General features: G+C 48.8%; 1 protein-coding gene across 1 annotated transcript; it reads left to right on the forward strand.

Moving 5' to 3' along the window:
• Positions 1–16,137: 16,137 nt before the first annotated feature.
• On the forward strand, positions 16,138–18,126 carry LOC307054640 (dolichol kinase-like; the record flags this gene model as incomplete). The annotated part of the gene is given in 3 exon segments (XM_079706441.1): positions 16,138–16,257; positions 16,261–17,550; positions 17,776–18,126. Coding segments are annotated over 3 exon segments (1,614 nt in total). The 3' UTR covers positions 17,980–18,126.
• Between the last annotated feature and the right edge of the window lie 218 nt (positions 18,127–18,344).

Genomic DNA, 18,344 nt, shown 5'->3' on the forward strand with positions numbered 1-18,344 from the left:
AGAAGATGAACGAGGTTGGTGAAAATAGGTCATGGAATGGTGACAAGGAACTTTCAATCTACCAGAGAAGTGCCATCATTTCTTGGCATGGCAGAGTCTGTCAGTTTCCAGGCTCAGGATAAATAGTGAAAGAGTGAATCTTCTTTTTCTTTTCCTTTTGGCCACACTGCGCTGCATGCTAGATCTTAGTTCCCTGACCAGGGATGGAACCTGCGTCCCCTGCAGTGGAAGCGTGGAGTCTTAACCACTGGACCGCCACAGAAGTCCGAAAAGAGTGAATCTAACACTTGAATCAATTTTGTCAAGATGGTAAGGATCAGTGTGTGGGTTGTACACTTACATGTGAGTTTTTGTGTATGTGCAGACATTTTCAACTAAAACAATTGTCATATCAAAGAAAGCCCAGGAAATTGTCTCTGCTTTCCATGACCTCTACTACCTCTCTGGTCTCATGAGATTCTACTATCTGCACAATTTTAGGTACCTGACTTAGAAACTCCGTTCCCTCCATTAGCCTGTAGTCTGGCTCTTGACTATAAAGACTTTCTTACAACAGTCTCTAGGAAATGTCCTACCAACGGACTTTGTGTGAGACTTGTCCAGAAAAGTTAAGAGAACTGTGTGATCTCACCTATCTATGTTTTCTCATGCATGCATTCAATAATTCATTTTCCACCTGTAGATATCTATTGAACATCTATAATGTGCCAGGTACTAGGCCAGGTATTGTGGACACAATAATGGGAAAAATATTGAAACATGGGTCCCATTCAGGGAGCTTAGGATGCAGGGGAGGAGACGAGTATTATTCAAATGAGCACACACAAAATTAGGACTATGATAAGTGCTTCAAAAAAGATACATGATGCCATGAGAGTATGGATTATAGACTTAGATTTATGTAAATTACCAGGAAAAAAGGACATTTCAGCTAACATTTGAAGGATGGACAAGAATTAACTATGACAGCATTACAGATTGAATAATTGCATGTGCAAAGCCTAGTGCCACCTCCCAACTCTCATCTTTACAAAGAAGAATCTGGAACCTTCCTTATCTCCCCTAGAGCCCTCCTGGGTCTCAAGAACCTCCTTTGCTCCATCCATTATTGTGTCCTCATTCTTCTCCTTTCTCTTTAAGGGACAGGTTCCCTTGGAGAAAATGCCTATTTTCTGTATAAAGGACGTTGACTCACATGGTTCGCATTGCCAGGGCTCTTGCCTGGCAGCCCATCCCACGTCATCCATGCATATCGTTCTATATTATTCAGAGACTGAAGAAGGGCCATGCCATGCAAGTGGACAACTTTATGGATAGGCACAATACGTCAAATCAGTGAGACACAAAGCTCCATATAATGTCCAAGGAATTGCTTTTCAGAAAGACATGAGTTCAGATTTTCAGGTTTGTTGGTATAAAGATTGCAAGGTGGCATGACAGAAATATTCTGTGTCTTGAGGATGAAGTGGTGGTAACATGGGTTCAAATACATTTGTGAACATTTGCTTGATGTATGCACTTACATGCTGTGGAATCAGGTTTAAAGTGGATACAGTGGAGAAAGGAAACAGGAAAATGAAGGGTAAAGGAAGGATTCAGGACACTACCAGAATAATTGTAAGCACATTCACAAAGTCACACTGACAAAGGACTGCCAGAATAAAATATTTATTGCAGTACATGGAAAATACAATGGTCCATAATAAGTAAAAATGTAATTTTACTTTTAACACCAAAAATCTACAGAGTCCCTCCTAGAACCCAGATTGCTCATCTGATATAAAGGTTTGTTCAAGGTAGGTTTCTAAGCATAACGTCGAAGAAACCCAATCTCTGGTCAAACGCGAAGAGAGACAATTGTTCTTTGCAGTGGAACCTACCCCGGAATCGATCTATCTCTACCTCTATCATCTAATCTATCTATCTATCTATCTCTATCTATCTATCTACCTATCTGTCTATCTATCTGTCTCATCCTACTCCTCCTTCTCCTCATCGTCCTTTCCCCATCTCTCTCTCTCCTTTCATTTTACACATGAAACAGGAAAATACGGAGGGATGAAAAGGCACAAATCACATCACTAAGGTTCGCAGTCTGAACCGCAGAAGAACAGAAGTGTTTTCCTCTGAATGCACATCCTGGCAGCCTGTCTTCTGGACACGGGGACACATCTCCCTGAGCTGGATGCGGCAGGAGCTGATGTCTGGTGCGTGCTGAACACCGTTCCCTGGACAAGTGGATTTCTGTCGGCTGTGGGGGAAGCTCGTCGCCTCCGGGTACACGACGCTGCCGCGGAGCCTTGCACGGCGAGGTGGCGGCGCGGAGTCCGGCTGTCTCTTGGGCGGAAGGGAGCGGCCCTAGGAAGGGCGGGGAGCAGCTGGGTGCGCCCCTAAGGCGATGGCGCCCAGGGCGGGGAGGGCTGCGGGCCGGCGGGCCCGGAGCGCGCGGCGAGCAGGGAGTCGAGCGCCGCCAGCGCCCAGTGCAGGGCCGCTCCCGCGTGCGCCAGCTGCCAGGCGAGCCAGGCGCGCTGCGCGGCCGTGGGCTCCGTGCGGCCGGTGGACAGCGGCAGGAAGGCGCCCCCTGGGGCCCGCAGCTCGCCCAGGACCACCTCCAGGGCGCCCATCTGGTTGTAGAGATTGGACGTGAGCGCCGCCAGGGGCGCGCGGGCTTCGGGCCACAGGGTTCCGCGACGGCGTTTGCGGGCGGGGGGCCGGGCCTCCGCCGGCCTGTGCTGGCATTGTCCCCAGCTCCTGACCCACGCTGGCGATCGGGACCGGGTCCTCCTGCCGTGGAGGCGCCAGGGAGTGTGGGCGGAACCTGCGCGGGAGACAGAACGGGAGGGATTCAGGTGATGCGCGCCGCCCCGTGGGTCAAGGTCACCATCGCCCCTTCCCTGTCTCCACTCCCCCACCCGACGCCCCACACCCCACCACGCCTGACTCTGGTGGCCTCTTCCAGGATCTGCTGGCAACCGGGGCCAGGTCCTGGATGCCTTGCTCTCAGCCCTTCTGCCTTCAGGGGCATCTCACCGGGGTCAGGGTCTTTCTCGGCACCCTGGGGGCTTGGCTTGCCCCTCAGGTCCTTCCCTCACATCCCCACCTCTGCCGAGGCCCAGCGCAGACACCTACCTCGTCTGCGGTGAAGTCCTGCTCTGGAGGAGTCAGGCTGCTCCTTAGCTCTCCGGTGGGCTGGGGGTGGTCGTCCCCTCACCTTCTCTTCTCCAGGTCCGTTTCCTTGGTGGAGACTGTCAGGGGGAGCCATCGGAGCTTCTCCCCGCTCGTGCCTGGTGACCGCTGTGGGTGGAGAGGAGGAGAGGAGTGAGTGTTCCCTGACCTACCTCTGGAACGTGGGGGAGAGTGGATTAGAGGAGATTCCAAGTCCCACCGCTCCGCCCACCTCCATTCCACCAAGTCCCCCAAGCTCTGGTTTCCTCCTGCTTCCCACAGCCTCCATGGGCAGCTCCCTAGGGTCGGGCCTTTCCTGTCACTGTGGCAGCTCCTGAGCTGCCTGGCAGGCATGCCCCTGGAAACCCTCCCTCAAGTGCAGCCCCCGAGGATGGCACAGCTGGTAGAGAGCCCCGGGTCGCAGGGAATCGGGACTTCACCTTGGGTTTCTCTCACCACTTGCAGTGGTGTGAATGTCACGTCTGGCATCTGTTCCTTTGTTCCTTAGCCCAATATCTTGTGTCTCCCAAACCCTCTCAAGCATCACTCAAAACAAATGTCTGCAAAAAAGAACCTAGAATTTTACCTCCTTTGCTCTGACAGCCCTCTCGGGTCTCAATGCTTCCTATTGCTCTCCGCCTTTCTGAGGGATGTGCATCTCCTCCCTTCTGTTTTAGAGACAGGTTCTCCTTGGAGGAAAGCCTTCCATTTTCCCTGTGGGAAAGACCTTTTCTCTGCTGGCCAGGCCGCCTGCCACTTGCTGCCCCTGCCATTTCATCCAAGCCTCCCGGCTGAGCCACAGGTCTGGAGGCCTGGGGAGTGGTTCAGGGAATGACTAGGCCAGCAGAGGCCGTGGCCTTTCATGGCTTCCCAGCAGCCCACTGCCGGGTCTCAGATTGGTGCGCAGGAGACCACACCCACCAAAGAGAATTGCAATGATGAGGTTAAGGGCTGTTTGGGGTATCCCACTGACTTCCTTGGTCCTCAGGACGTTGTAGCTGTACATTTCGGAGCATTTCAGCTCTCTGCTGTATGTTAACTTCACAAAAGGGCACTTGTTTTCTGGTTTGTTTCACGGTGCCTTTTATCTGTTTGTTTCACCAGTTCTGTGTGTGTCTGCATGTGTTAGCATGGGTCCCTCTCATGCCAGGGGTCAACAAGGTGTTGGTATAAAGGACGAGGAAACCTTTTGGTCTGTTTTACTTGCATCCCCTTTGGCCCCTACTCAGGTCTGCCATCCTGACAGGAATGCCACCATAGACACTACAGGATGAAGGACTGTGGTTAGGCCCCAAAATCATGTTTTTACCAAACTTGGGGAAATATCAGCCATTATATCTTCAAAAGTTTTGTATGTCCCATTTTCTCCTCACTCTCCTTTTGGGACTTCATCTACATATATGTAAGACATTTTTTTTTTTTGTCCCACAGGTCACAGGTTAATGTCTTTTCATCATTTTTCTCTGACTTGTTTGATCATTTCTACTGATCTATTTCAAGTCAGTGACTCTTTCCCCTCTAATTTACATTTGGCAAATTTATCCTGTGAATTTCAAATTTCAGACATTGTATTTTTCAGTTCAAGAGTTTTCTTTTGGTTTTTCAGTGACAAGGATGATTGAGCATTTTTCAGTTCCCTCCCTTGTGTTTAATTTTTGAATTTACACCTTAGGGAAGATAAGCTTAGGATACAACTTGTACAAACAAGAAAATTGGCTCTTATTTCCCTAAAACCTATATTGGCATAAACACACAAAAATTATATGTTGCCCTTATAAGAAAAAAAGAGTAAAATGACCCGATCCAGACTGCTCCCTTAGGATCCTGGTCACTGGCTGTAAGTGAATGACGTTCCTCCCCCCTCTCTATCTGAATATCCTCCTTCGGTGCTTCTCAAAGTGGAACCTGCATCAGAATCTCTTGGGGGGCCTTGGAACACAGAACACATGGCCCCACCCCCAGTGCTCTGACCCTCTAGGTCTGGATTGAAGCCTGATATTTACATCTGTAACAAGTTCCCAAGTGATGGTGATACTGCTGGTCCTGGGATCACACTTTGTGAACCACTCACCTACTTGGTAGAATTTAAAAGACAAAGGCACGTTCTCCTTGAGGTTACTTATCTCACTTGGTCCTGTGAGATATGGACTAAAGTGAGCCTTCCAGAACGGGGATGTGGGGCAAGATGAGTCCTTTCCTCTCTTCACATTAGCATAGATTAGATGGTCATTTTTCTACTTAGAAATGATGTGAGTAGAGACTATTAAAACCAACCAACCAACAAACCAACCAGCCAATGCCAGATGCTCCGATATAACTGCCTTAGGGAAAGTGATCAAAAAAAAAAATTTTTTTTTCCCCTGGAAGGGCTTCTGTGCTCATGGTGTGTGGCCGAGGGAAAGCAACAGGTCACCCTTAGTAACGGCGATGTGGCCCAATGTTGTTCACACGAAGTAAATCAGACCTCTGAAGACAGGAGAGTCCAGAGTGAATGATGGGAAAACAATCCAATTTATACTTGCTATGGGAAGTATAAATACATGGTAAATGAAGAGAAGTCAGCCTCACACGAGCTATGCTTGCTACTGTTTTGGTTTCCCTGAAGGCTACAGGACCTCCCCGGCTTGGCTGCTCTGAATCTAGAGGGGTCCTACAAATGTAGGGGCCCACAGGCGCAGCTGGCGGTAACAGTAGCCTGGTAAGGGTGGGAAGATTCTAGTACAAGTTCCAATGTGTCTGTGGGTTTTCCCTACACCACCAGGGAATTTCTGAGACCAGTCTGGTGTCTTATAATCCTGACACTATCTACTCAGGGACAGCTTCCGATTCCACACGTTCAGGGCTCTGTCTTACAAGACAGCCCCTTCCCCACTTCAGGTGCAATCGCAAGTCCAGGTTGTCAGCTGTGTTTCTGGGGGATCCACTATAGCTCAGAGGTTCCAACGACCCCTCTTGGATTCAATTAATTTGCTTACAGAACTCAGAGAAACATTTTACTTATTAGAGTATCACTGTATTATAAAAGGCTGTCACTCAGGAACAGCCAGATGGAAGACATGCATAAGGCAAGGCATGGGGAAGGGGCATGCCTTTCCAAAAGGCATCTCCCCAAATCTCCATGTGTTCGCCAACCTGGAAGCTGTCCAAACCCCAGCCTTTTTGTTTTTTACAGGGACGTGATTAACTCATTACACATTGATGATGGGTTCAACCTCCAGATTCTCTCCCCTTCCGGGAACCTGGGGGTTCCGATAAAAAGTGCTAATCCCCTAATCACCACGTGGAGTCTTCTGGAAAGCAGCCCCCACCCTTTGGTGACCTGGGTGCTTTCTAAATGTCATCTCATTAACATAACAAAACCCATTTATCACTCTCATCACTTAGGAAATTCCAGTGGGTTTAGGCGCTGAGCCAGAAACCCTGGCAAACACCAAATATATATTTCTTATTATGAATCACAACATCCAGACCAGGAGGACAGCACCTTCCCTGAGTGCAAGTGTAGCCCTTAATCATCCACTTTATACTGGTTTTATCTGTGATCTCTTTGGATCTAAATTCTGTGCCCATTAAAGGCAAACCTCTGGGATATATGAAATTTGGGTATTTTGAGCAAAATTATAAAGAATACTGACTCCTCCATGGGAACCTGCTCGGGGAGCCACATTGGATTTTAACACTTCAAGAAGCCTACATTCACGTGGCCAGTTACCATGATTACAGCTGAAGGATTTATTTCCAGATGTGACATACAAACCATCCTAATGGTGACCCCGGAATGAGGGGAGAGCAGGGACTTCCAGACACATGAGCACTTGGAATTAATTGCCACTCTCGTAACTCATACACTTTCTAGCAAGATGTGACACCTTATATCATACGTGGTCCAAGATAACTGGTGAAAAAATATTGATACGTCTCCGAATCCAAGTAAGTAACAGTTAATGAAGCCTCAGAACAGGTAAGGACTCCATAAGCCCCAGCAACCCAGGACATTCCTTTTTTCTTTTCTTTTTTTTTTTAACTTTTTATTTTCTATTAGAGTATAGTTAAGAATGTTGTTAGTTTCAGGTGTACAGCAGAGTGAACCTTCTCATTAATGGGACTGAGCTCCTTGCTCTGAGGTCTGGGTACCTTGAGTCTAACAAGATTCTGTTTGGCTTTTGCTGGTTTTATCAGCCATAGGCAGCAACAACCTGACCTACAGGTCCCACTGATGTGGTGGAGGCTGTTTTTATAGAAGAGTAGCTGTGCAAACAGACAAGTCGGTCTCCATACCCTCCCTCCTGCTCACTCACAGAAATTATTCCATCCACAACTACACTGTTTGCCATTAGAGCCAGCAAATATATCCATCAGGTGCTTCAAAGAAATCATGGACCATTGCTTTCACTGGCTGAGTCCTAGGTTATTTTTAACACTCTCCTAATATGTCTTTTTGTACCCTTTGGACCAAGTTGAAAAAAAAAAAAAGTCGATATCCAGTACAAAAGAAGAAAGAGGAGTGAAAAAAAATTAAATTCAAAACTTGATATGTTGTGGAGGGCAGAAGTCCTAAGGCTGGGTGTATGCGGCTACCTATTTTGTAAAAAACATGATTTTGGGGCCTAACCACAGTCCTTCATCCTGTAGTGTCTATGGTGGCATTCCTGTCAGGATGGCAGACCTGAGTAGGGGCCAAAGGGGATGCAAGTAAAACAGACCAAAAGGTTTCCTCGTCCTTTATACCAACACCTTGTTGACCCCTGGCATGAGAGGGACCCATGCTAACACATGCAGACACACACAGAACTGGTGAAACAAACAGATAAAAGGCACCGTGAAACAAACCAGAAAACAAGTGCCCTTTTGTGAAGTTAACATACAGCAGAGAGCTGAAATGCTCCGAAATGTACAGCTACAACGTCCTGAGGACCAAGGAAGTCAGTGGGATACCCCAAACAGCCCTTAACCTCATCATTGCAATTCTCTTTGGTGGGTGTGGTCTCCTGCGCACCAATCTGAGACCCGGCAGTGGGCTGCTGGGAAGCCATGAAAGGCCACGGCCTCTGCTGGCCTAGTCATTCCCTGAACCACTCCCCAGGCCTCCAGACCTGTGGCTCAGCCGGGAGGCTTGGATGAAATGGCAGGGGCAGCAAGTGGCAGGCGGCCTGGCCAGCAGAGAAAAGGTCTTTCCCACAGGGAAAATGGAAGGCTTTCCTCCAAGGAGAACCTGTCTCTAAAACAGAAGGGAGGAGATGCACATCCCTCAGAAAGGCGGAGAGCAATAGGAAGCATTGAGACCCGAGAGGGCTGTCAGAGCAAAGGAGGTAAAATTCTAGGTTCTTTTTTGCAGACATTTGTTTTGAGTGATGCTTGAGAGGGTTTGGGAGACACAAGATATTGGGCTAAGGAACAAAGGAACAGATGCCAGACGTGACATTCACACCACTGCAAGTGGTGAGAGAAACCCAAGGTGAAGTCCCGATTCCCTGCGACCCGGGGCTCTCTACCAGCTGTGCCATCCTCGGGGGCTGCACTTGAGGGAGGGTTTCCAGGGGCATGCCTGCCAGGCAGCTCAGGAGCTGCCACAGTGACAGGAAAGGCCCGACCCTAGGGAGCTGCCCATGGAGGCTGTGGGAAGCAGGAGGAAACCAGAGCTTGGGGGACTTGGTGGAATGGAGGTGGGCGGAGCGGTGGGACTTGGAATCTCCTCTAATCCACTCTCCCCCACGTTCCAGAGGTAGGTCAGGGAACACTCACTCCTCTCCTCCTCTCCACCCACAGCGGTCACCAGGCACGAGCGGGGAGAAGCTCCGATGGCTCCCCCTGACAGTCTCCACCAAGGAAACGGACCTGGAGAAGAGAAGGTGAGGGGACGACCACCCCCAGCCCACCGGAGAGCTAAGGAGCAGCCTGACTCCTCCAGAGCAGGACTTCACCGCAGACGAGGTAGGTGTCTGCGCTGGGCCTCGGCAGAGGTGGGGATGTGAGGGAAGGACCTGAGGGGCAAGCCAAGCCCCCAGGGTGCCGAGAAAGACCCTGACCCCGGTGAGATGCCCCTGAAGGCAGAAGGGCTGAGAGCAAGGCATCCAGGACCTGGCCCCGGTTGCCAGCAGATCCTGGAAGAGGCCACCAGAGTCAGGCGTGGTGGGGTGTGGGGCGTCGGGTGGGGGAGTGGAGACAGGGAAGGGGCGATGGTGACCTTGACCCACGGGGCGGCGCGCATCACCTGAATCCCTCCCGTTCTGTCTCCCGCGCAGGTTCCGCCCACACTCCCTGGCGCCTCCACGGCAGGAGGACCCGGTCCCGATCGCCAGCGTGGGTCAGGAGCTGGGGACAATGCCAGCACAGGCCGGCGGAGGCCCGGCCCCCCGCCCGCAAACGCCGTCGCGGAACCCTGTGGCCCGAAGCCCGCGCGCCCCTGGCGGCGCTCACGTCCAATCTCTACAACCAGATGGGCGCCCTGGAGGTGGTCCTGGGCGAGCTGCGGGCCCCAGGGGGCGCCTTCCTGCCGCTGTCCACCGGCCGCACGGAGCCCACGGCCGCGCAGCGCGCCTGGCTCGCCTGGCAGCTGGCGCACGCGGGAGCGGCCCTGCACTGGGCGCTGGCGGCGCTCGACTCCCTGCTCGCCGCGCGCTCCGGGCCCGCCGGCCCGCAGCCCTCCCCGCCCTGGGCGCCATCGCCTTAGGGGCGCACCCAGCTGCTCCCCGCCCTTCCTAGGGCCGCTCCCTTCCGCCCAAGAGACAGCCGGACTCCGCGCCGCCACCTCGCCGTGCAAGGCTCCGCGGCAGCGTCGTGTACCCGGAGGCGACGAGCTTCCCCCACAGCCGACAGAAATCCACTTGTCCAGGGAACGGTGTTCAGCACGCACCAGACATCAGCTCCTGCCGCATCCAGCTCAGGGAGATGTGTCCCCGTGTCCAGAAGACAGGCTGCCAGGATGTGCATTCAGAGGAAAACACTTCTGTTCTTCTGCGGTTCAGACTGCGAACCTTAGTGATGTGATTTGTGCCTTTTCATCCCTCCGTATTTTCCTGTTTCATGTGTAAAATGAGAGAGATGGGGAAAGGACGATGAGGAGGAGGAGGAGGACGAGACAGATAGATAGATAGGTAGATAGATAGATAGATAGATAGAGATAGATAGATAGATTAGATGATAGAGGTAGAGATAGATCGATTCCGGGGTAGGTTCCACTGCAAAGAACAATTGTCTGTCTTTGCGTTTGACCAGAGATTGGGTTTCTTCGAGGTTATGCTTAGAAACCTACCTTGAACAAACCTTTATATCACATGAGCAATCTGGGTTCTAGGAGGGACTTTGTAGATTTTCGGTGTTAAAAGTAAATTTACATTTTTACTTATTATGGACCATTGTATTTTCCATGTACTGCAATAAATTTTTTATTCTGGCAGTCCTTTGTCAGTGTGACTTTGTGAATGTGCTTACAAATGTCCTGGTTGTGTCCTGAATCCTTCCTTTACCCTTCATTTTCCTGTTTCCTTTCTCCACTGTATCCACTTTAAACCTGATTCCACAGCATGTAAGTGCATACATCAAGCAAATGTTCACAAATGTATTCGAACCCGTGTTACCACCACTTCACCCTCAAGACACAGAATATTTCCGTCATGTGCAATCTTTATACCAACCAACCTGAAAATCTGAACTCATGTCTTTCTGAAAAGCAATTTCTTCGGACATTATATGGAGCTTTGTGTCTCACTGATTTGACATATTGTGCCTATTCATAAAGTTGTCCACTTGCATGGCATGGCCCTTCTTCAGTCTCATTTCATCACTTACTCTTTTTTTTTTTATTTTTTTATTTTTTTTTATTTTTTGCTTTATCACAAATTTAATCAGTTATATGTATACATATGTTCCCATATCCCCTCCCTTTTGCGTCTCCCTCCCACCCTCCCTATCCCACCCCTCCAGGCGGTCACAAAGCACCGAGCTGATCTCCCTGTGCTATGCGGCTGCTTCCCACTAGCTATCTACCTTACGTTTGGTAGTCATCACTTACTCTTAGCAATACAGAACGATGCGTATGGATGACGTGGTATGGGCTGCAAGGCTAGAGCCCTGGCATGTCCTGTGATCAAGGTCAGTGGTTGGGAGAGAGTTAGTAGGATTTGTCTACATGTAGTAAACGTTGCTTCTAGGGATCCATGCCTGGATGGATGGGAGGGAGGGTGATTTCTGATTGATGATGGAAAACCTCCCAAACTCATGAGGCAAAGTCGGGGTGGCCAGGGACCTCGTGGCCGAGGTCCATTGCTCACAGAGGCAGGTCTGATTTCTCGGGGTCTGGGCTCTGCACGCAGCCTGACATGTCTTGGTTTGGACCATGGCTCTTTTTGATTTTCCCTCTTTTCAGTAAATGAAGATCCTGAAAAAAACACCTCATTTCTTTTTTAATTTTACCCTTGGACAGAATCTATGGTTCTCCCCAGGACTCTCTGCTTATTCTGGGTCTGGTCCCATAGCCTCTTCTCTCAGAGACAGGAGACCCCTGGGGAGCAGGAGGTGGTTCCCTCAGACACAGGTGCTGATCCTGGAGCCTCACAGTTCCTGGCATCATGACTCTGACCTTGACCTTCCTGTTGCTTGTTAAGAGCACTGTGACCTCAAGACTGCTCCAGTCTGAAGATGTGGATTTGATGTCCTTCCCTGTACAGGGAAAGAGGGAGCCTTGTAATCTTAAGGACTTTGCTTATCTGGTTCCCTCCTGGGCTGTGAGTACATCTTTGGGAGGACTTTTCTCATTGCATTAGTTCCACAAGCTACCCCTGTTTTGTAATTTAGGAACTGGTCCATGACTGACTTGTTCTTCAGAGTTTTAACATCCACCTTGTCCTGGAAACACCTCTGGTTTCTGGTGGGCCTGGGCTCTCTCTGCACAGAGCCGAACACACTCTTGCCTCTGTGACATGCATCTTCTGGACCCTCCCCTGCTTTCCAGTGGTGAAGCCCCTGAAAAAATGCCTCATTGTATTTGGAAGGTGCCCTTCAGTGGAGCAGGTGACAGGCATGGGGAAGCCTGGGGTGTATTCTGATATTTCGATTATTTACTATTATCTTGCGTATTTTTGTGACATTTAGGGGGTTTTGACATATAGCAATGACAATCCATCTTACCCTTCCCCTACATTCTTTTTTTTATTTACTTACTTACTTACTTACTTACTTACTTACTTATTTATTTATGGCTGCATTGGGTCTTCATTGCTGGGCAGGCTTTCTCTAGTTGCGGTGAGTGGAGGCTACTGTTTGTTGCAGTGGCCGGCTTGTCATTGCGGTGGCTTCTCTTTGTTGCAGAGCCCAGGCTCTAGGTGCGTGGGATACAGTAGTTGTGGCATGCAGGCCCTAGAGTACAGGCTCAGTAGTTCTGGCACTTGGGCTTAGTTGCTCCGTGGCATGTGGGATCTTCCCGGACCAGGGCTCCAACTGGTGTTCCCTGTGCTGGCGGGCAGATTCTTAACCACTGCATCGCCAGAGAAGTCCTACCCTTCCCCTATAATCTTAAAGATTCTTTTTAATATTTGCTTTTTTGGCCTTTAAAATGATATCTCATTTTGATTTGCATTTATTTAGATTCCAAATACACTAAAACGTTTATTAGGCATTTATGTGTCTGCTATTGTGTATTATATTATTTCTTCATATATTTCCACATCTATTCACATTACATTTATCCTACATCACAGTAGATATGCCTTATTGAGCTGGAAAACTATAGGTTACACACTGAGCCTTATGACCCATGCACTATTATTATCCATATATCAGCAACATGAGGTATAGAGAGATTAAATAACTTGTAGTTTTTCTCTGCTACCTGACGCTGAAGACAAATTTCTTTGTCACAGAGATAAGAGAAGTCCTGACTAGAAAGAGTTCTTTTCAGCTTTGCTAGGAAAGCCAGAGGAGCTCTACTTAGGTCACACATGTGCTTGTCTGCCTTCTGCCCACAGGGATAAATGGTCTTTGTCTCTGGTGGCCAGTAGAGGGCGTGAATTCCCTCCTGTGATTTCCACCTCCCTACAAAGTCACTAGCGCCTGGATTTTGTTTCTTAGTAGATGCTGCCTTACTTTGGGCAGCCCTGGACTGCCCTCATGTCCAAGTTAGCTTTTCTTTTTCTTTTTTTAAAATTTTCTTAGGTATAATTGACATAATATACGCTGGGCATATTTAAACAATACAATGTGATAAGCATTGACAAGTGTATACACCCATGAAACCATCACCACAATCAAGGTAATGAAGATATCTATCATCTCCAAAAGTTTCCCTGTTATAGTCCCTTCCTTCTGCTACCTGCCTGTCTCTTACTCTCTCCGCACCAGACAACTACTGAGCTACTTTTTATCCCTATAGATTAGTTTACATTTCCTAGAATTTTATGTAAATGGAATCATGCAGTATAAATGATTTTGGGGTGGCCTGGCTTTTTTCATTCAGCTTCATTATTTGAGATGCACCCCTGTCTGGTTCCTTTTCGTGGGTGAATAGTAGTCCACTGCATGGATGTACACATTACTTGTTCACCTAATGATAGGCATTTGGGTTGTTTCCAGTTTCTGGCAATACAAATAAAGCTGCTATGGATTTTCCTGTATAAGTCCTGTGAGGACATATACTCTCATTTCTCTAAGCAAATATCTAGGAGTGGAATAGATGACTCATACAGAAGAGATAAATTTCACTTTTTAAGGAACTACCAAAGTGTTTTCCAAAGTGGCCATGCCACTGCTGTACATTCCCACCAGCAGTGAAGGAGAGAATTCCATTCACTCCACATCCTCTAACACTTACTAGAGTCATATTTTAAAATTGTACCCATTTCATAGTTATGTAGTAGTATTCAATTGTGGTTTTAATCTGTATTTCCCTAATGACTAAGATACTAAGCATCTTTTCATTGTTTTTATCTGCCATCCACACATCTTTTCTGGTGAAGTGTCTCCAAACAAATCAAATCTGTCAAAAATATTTAAAGGAAAACTTTTTTCAATTTAAAGAACATCCATTCTCCAGCCCCATCTTTTTTATGGGTTGTGATCTGGCTCAGGCCATTATCTGGGCAAAGGGGACATCTTCATGTTCCTCCACCAAAAAGTGAGTGTTTTATGTCTGCCAATCCGGGAGGACAGACCTGACTTCAGGCTCCCCAAGATGCAGGGACCAGCTCTGGGAGCCAGCTCCAGGGAGCCCTCACCATGGCTGCCTTCTCTGAGATGTCTCTGTGGAGTCAGTCAGTCCTCGAAACGTGTGGATGAGGAATAAAGGTGTACTGGGGAAGAGGCTGGGACTGGGTCTCACTCATCTTAAACTGTGTTTCGTGTTCAAGGACATTAAAGAGTGGGCCCCACCCTGGTGCACTACAAACTGCATAATAAGGGCTTCTAGAAACTGTCAAGGACCTGAATAAAGAAAGCATAACTCTTGAGATGTTCACTTAACTGATCACACGTGAACTGAAGGACAGTAAAATGAAAGCACATGCAAGAGTGAGTCCCATTGCCAACCTCTCTGTATGCTGAGTGAAAGACCACATACATCATCCTGGACATGGGAGTATCTGTCACAGTCACTGACTGATGGCCCCAGTGTCAATCTCTATCTAAGTATTACTAAGTCTATTAACTACTTTCTTTCTTATTTTGAGACAACAATAGTCTAGGCTCTTTTTCAACTTTAATCTACGCTCTTGAAACACAGTGTGAATCTCCCTTTTTAAAAAGAACCGATGATTCTGTGAACCTTATGATTGACATCCTTGAGTGTATTTCCTGGGTTTAATATATGGAATTAGATTGTGAGTCACAGTTTTATTGGGTAAATTGTGTTCAAGAAAGAAAAGTGGATGTTAATTCTAAAAACCGAATTAGTGTTTATAATGTAAAAATCAACACTGCACTTATTCACCAATCTCGTCTCTCAGTTACAGAGTCCAAGCTCATACTGCTCGTCCCATGCCTGGCCAATAAATCAACAGACAAGTTGCTGGGGCAAGGAATAGCAACTTTATTCAGAAAGCCGGCAGACCAAGAAGATGGTGGACTCGTGTCCCAAAGAACCATCTTGCCTGAGTTAGAATTCAGGCTTCCTTTATACTAAAAGGGGAAGAAGTAAAATCAAACATCTGGTTCTGGTCAGCCTCCAGAGGGGATGTGTTAATTTCTTCCTTCCTACAGTCATTCACAGGTGGACGTGGTCAGGATGTCTCTGGTGAGCTAAACTAAGGTATTTTGGCTTAATGCTCATTACCTGGGAGGCAGAGTTCCCAAAGATGGGCCATATGTAAAATTTAAGTTTATAGGCAACACCCCTTTAGTAATTAACTTGTAATAAAATACAAAGGTTCTTCCCTATTACATCCCCTTCTCCTCAGTCACAAAATTAAGACTGTCTCACAGCCTCTTTATTGTTAGGTGCGGCCATGAGACTGAGTCCTGGCCAAGTTTACGTGGCTAGAAGTGATATTTGGCCCACACAGGCCTGGCCTATGAAAACACTCCCCCAAGAGACGTAACATGCTCTTTCATCCTCTACAACGAGTGGGATAGACCCAAGCACTGGAGCCAGATTTGAAGCCATATGTTGACAATGGCAAATCCATAAAAAAGATGGTCCTGGGGTCCTGGATCATTGTTGGGAGAAAAGCCATAAGCAGAGTCACTTGATTTTGAAAGCCTACATTTAGGTGTTATATGAAGCAAACATAAGCTTGTATGGTGTTCAAACAATATTCACATGTTTTTCTGTTGCAGAAGCTAACTTCACCTTAACTGACAGAAGTCTGTACACCAAAGAAAGTTTTCCATAAAAAATATATATATTCCCTTCTCGCAGCTGGAGAATGGAGAGAGAAGGTGCTGGCTGGGCGAAGCTACCGCTCTCTGCCTGGCAGGGATTAAAGGGCCCAGAGTCCAGGGCGTTCCTAGTCACCCCAGTTTCCCCAGTGTCTCAGGTCTAAAGACATGACCCGAGAGTGCGCTTCCCCGGCCCCTGGGCCTGGGGCTCCGCTGAGCGGTTCGGTGCTGGCAGAGGCGGCAGTGGTGTTTGTAGTGGTGCTGAGCATCCACACAGCCATGTGGGATTGATACTCGTGGTGCGCCATGGCCCTCGCGGTGCAGGCCTTCTACGTCCAATACAAGTGGGACCGGCTGCTACAGCAGGGAAGTGCTGTCTTCCAGTTTCGAATGTCTGCAAACAGTGGCCTACTGCCTGCCTCGGTGGTCATGCCTTTGCTCGGGCTGGTTATGAAGGAGCGCTGCCAGGCTGAAGGGAACCCATACTTCGAGCGGTTTGGAATTGTGGTGGCGGCCACTGGCATGGCAGTGGCCCTCTTCTCATCAGTACTGGCACTGGGCATCACTCGCCCAGTGCCCACCAACACCTGTGTCATCTCGGGCTTGGCTGGAGGTGTCATCATTTATATCATGAAGCACTCGCTGAGTGTAGGCGAGGTGATCGAGGTCCTGGAGGTCCTGCTGATTTTCGTCTACCTCAACATGATCCTGCTGTATCTGCTGCCCCGCTGCTTCACCCCTGGAGAGGCTCTGCTGGTATTGGGTGGCATCAGCTTCATGCTCAACCAGCTCATCAAGCGCTCTCTGACTGTGGTGGAAAGCCAGGGGGACCCCTTGGACTTCTTCCCGCTGGTAGTGGTGGTAGGGATGGTGCTCATGGGCATCTTCTTCAGCACCCTCTTTGTTTTCATGGACTCAGGCACCTGGGCCTCTTCCATCTTCTTCCACCTCATGACCTGTGTACTGGGCCTTGGCGTGGTCCTGCCCTGGCTGCACTGGCTCATCCACAGGAACCCCCTGCTGTGGCTTTTTCAATTCCTCTTCCAGACAGAGACCCGAGTCTACCTCCTAGCCTACTGGTCTCTGCTGGCCACCTTTGCCTGCCTGGTGGTGCTATACCAGAATGCCAAGCGGTCATCTTCCGAGTCCAAGAAGCACCAGGCCCCCACTATTGCTCGGAAGTATTTCCACTTCATTGTGGTAGCCACCTACATCCCAGGTATCATCTTGGACCGGCCACTGCTCTACGTGGCCGCCACCGTATGTCTGGTGGTCTTCATCTTCCTAGAGTATGTGCGCTACTTCCGCATCAAGCCCCTGGGCCACACTCTGCAAAGCCTCCTGTCCCTCTTCCTGGATGAACGAGACAGTGGACCGCTCATCTTGACCCACATCTACCTGCTCCTAGGCATGTCTCTTCCCATTTGGTTAGTCCCCAGACACTGCACACAGAAGGGTAGCCTAGGGGGAGCCAGGGCCCTAGTCCCCTATGCAGGAGTCCTGGCCATCGGTGTGGGCGACACGGTGGCCTCCATATTCGGCAGCACCATGGGGGAGATTCGCTGGCCTGGAACTAAAAAGACTTTTTTTTTTTTTTTTTTTTTTTTGCGGTACGCGGGCTTCTCACTGCTGTGGCCTCTCCCGTTGCAGAGCACAGGCTCCGGACGCGCAGGCTCAGCGGCCATGGCTCACGGGCCCAGCCGCTCCGCGGCATGTGGGATCTTCCCAGACCGGGGCACGAACCCACGTCCCCTGCATCGGCAGGCGGACTCGCAACCACTGCGCCACCAGGGAAGCCCTAAAAAGACTTTTGAGGGGACCATGACATCTATATTTGCCCAGATCATTTCTGTAGCTCTGATCTTAATCTTCGACAGTGGAGTGGACTTAAACTACAGTTATGCTTGGATTTTGGGGTCCATCAGCACCGTGTCCCTCCCAGAAGCATACACTACGCAGATAGACAATCTCCTTTTGCCTCTCTACCTCCTGATATTGCTGACGGCCTAGCTGCTGTGCAGCAGCAATGAAGGAAACAGGGACATGGAGAAGACAAATGGTCCCCACAGCAGCCAGCCACTTGGGCTTGAAGAGCCAGGAGGGGAGAAGCAGATTTAATTTTTCAATTGATTCAGATTTAAAAAAAAAATCAAAGCACTCCCGGAAAAAAAAAAAAAAACCCCAGCAATCCCACTACTGGGCATATACCCTGAGAAAACCATAATTCAAAAAGAGTCATGTACCAAAATGTTCATAGCAGCCCTATTTACAATAGCCCGGAGATGGAAACAACCTAAGTGTCCATCATCGGATGAATGGATAAAGAAGATGTGGCACATATATACAATGGAATATTACTCAGCCATAAAAAGAAA

Source organism: Hyperoodon ampullatus, assembly GCF_949752795.1.
Source record: "Hyperoodon ampullatus genome assembly, chromosome: 6".
NCBI classification, from domain to species: Eukaryota; Metazoa; Chordata; class Mammalia; order Artiodactyla; family Ziphiidae; genus Hyperoodon; species Hyperoodon ampullatus.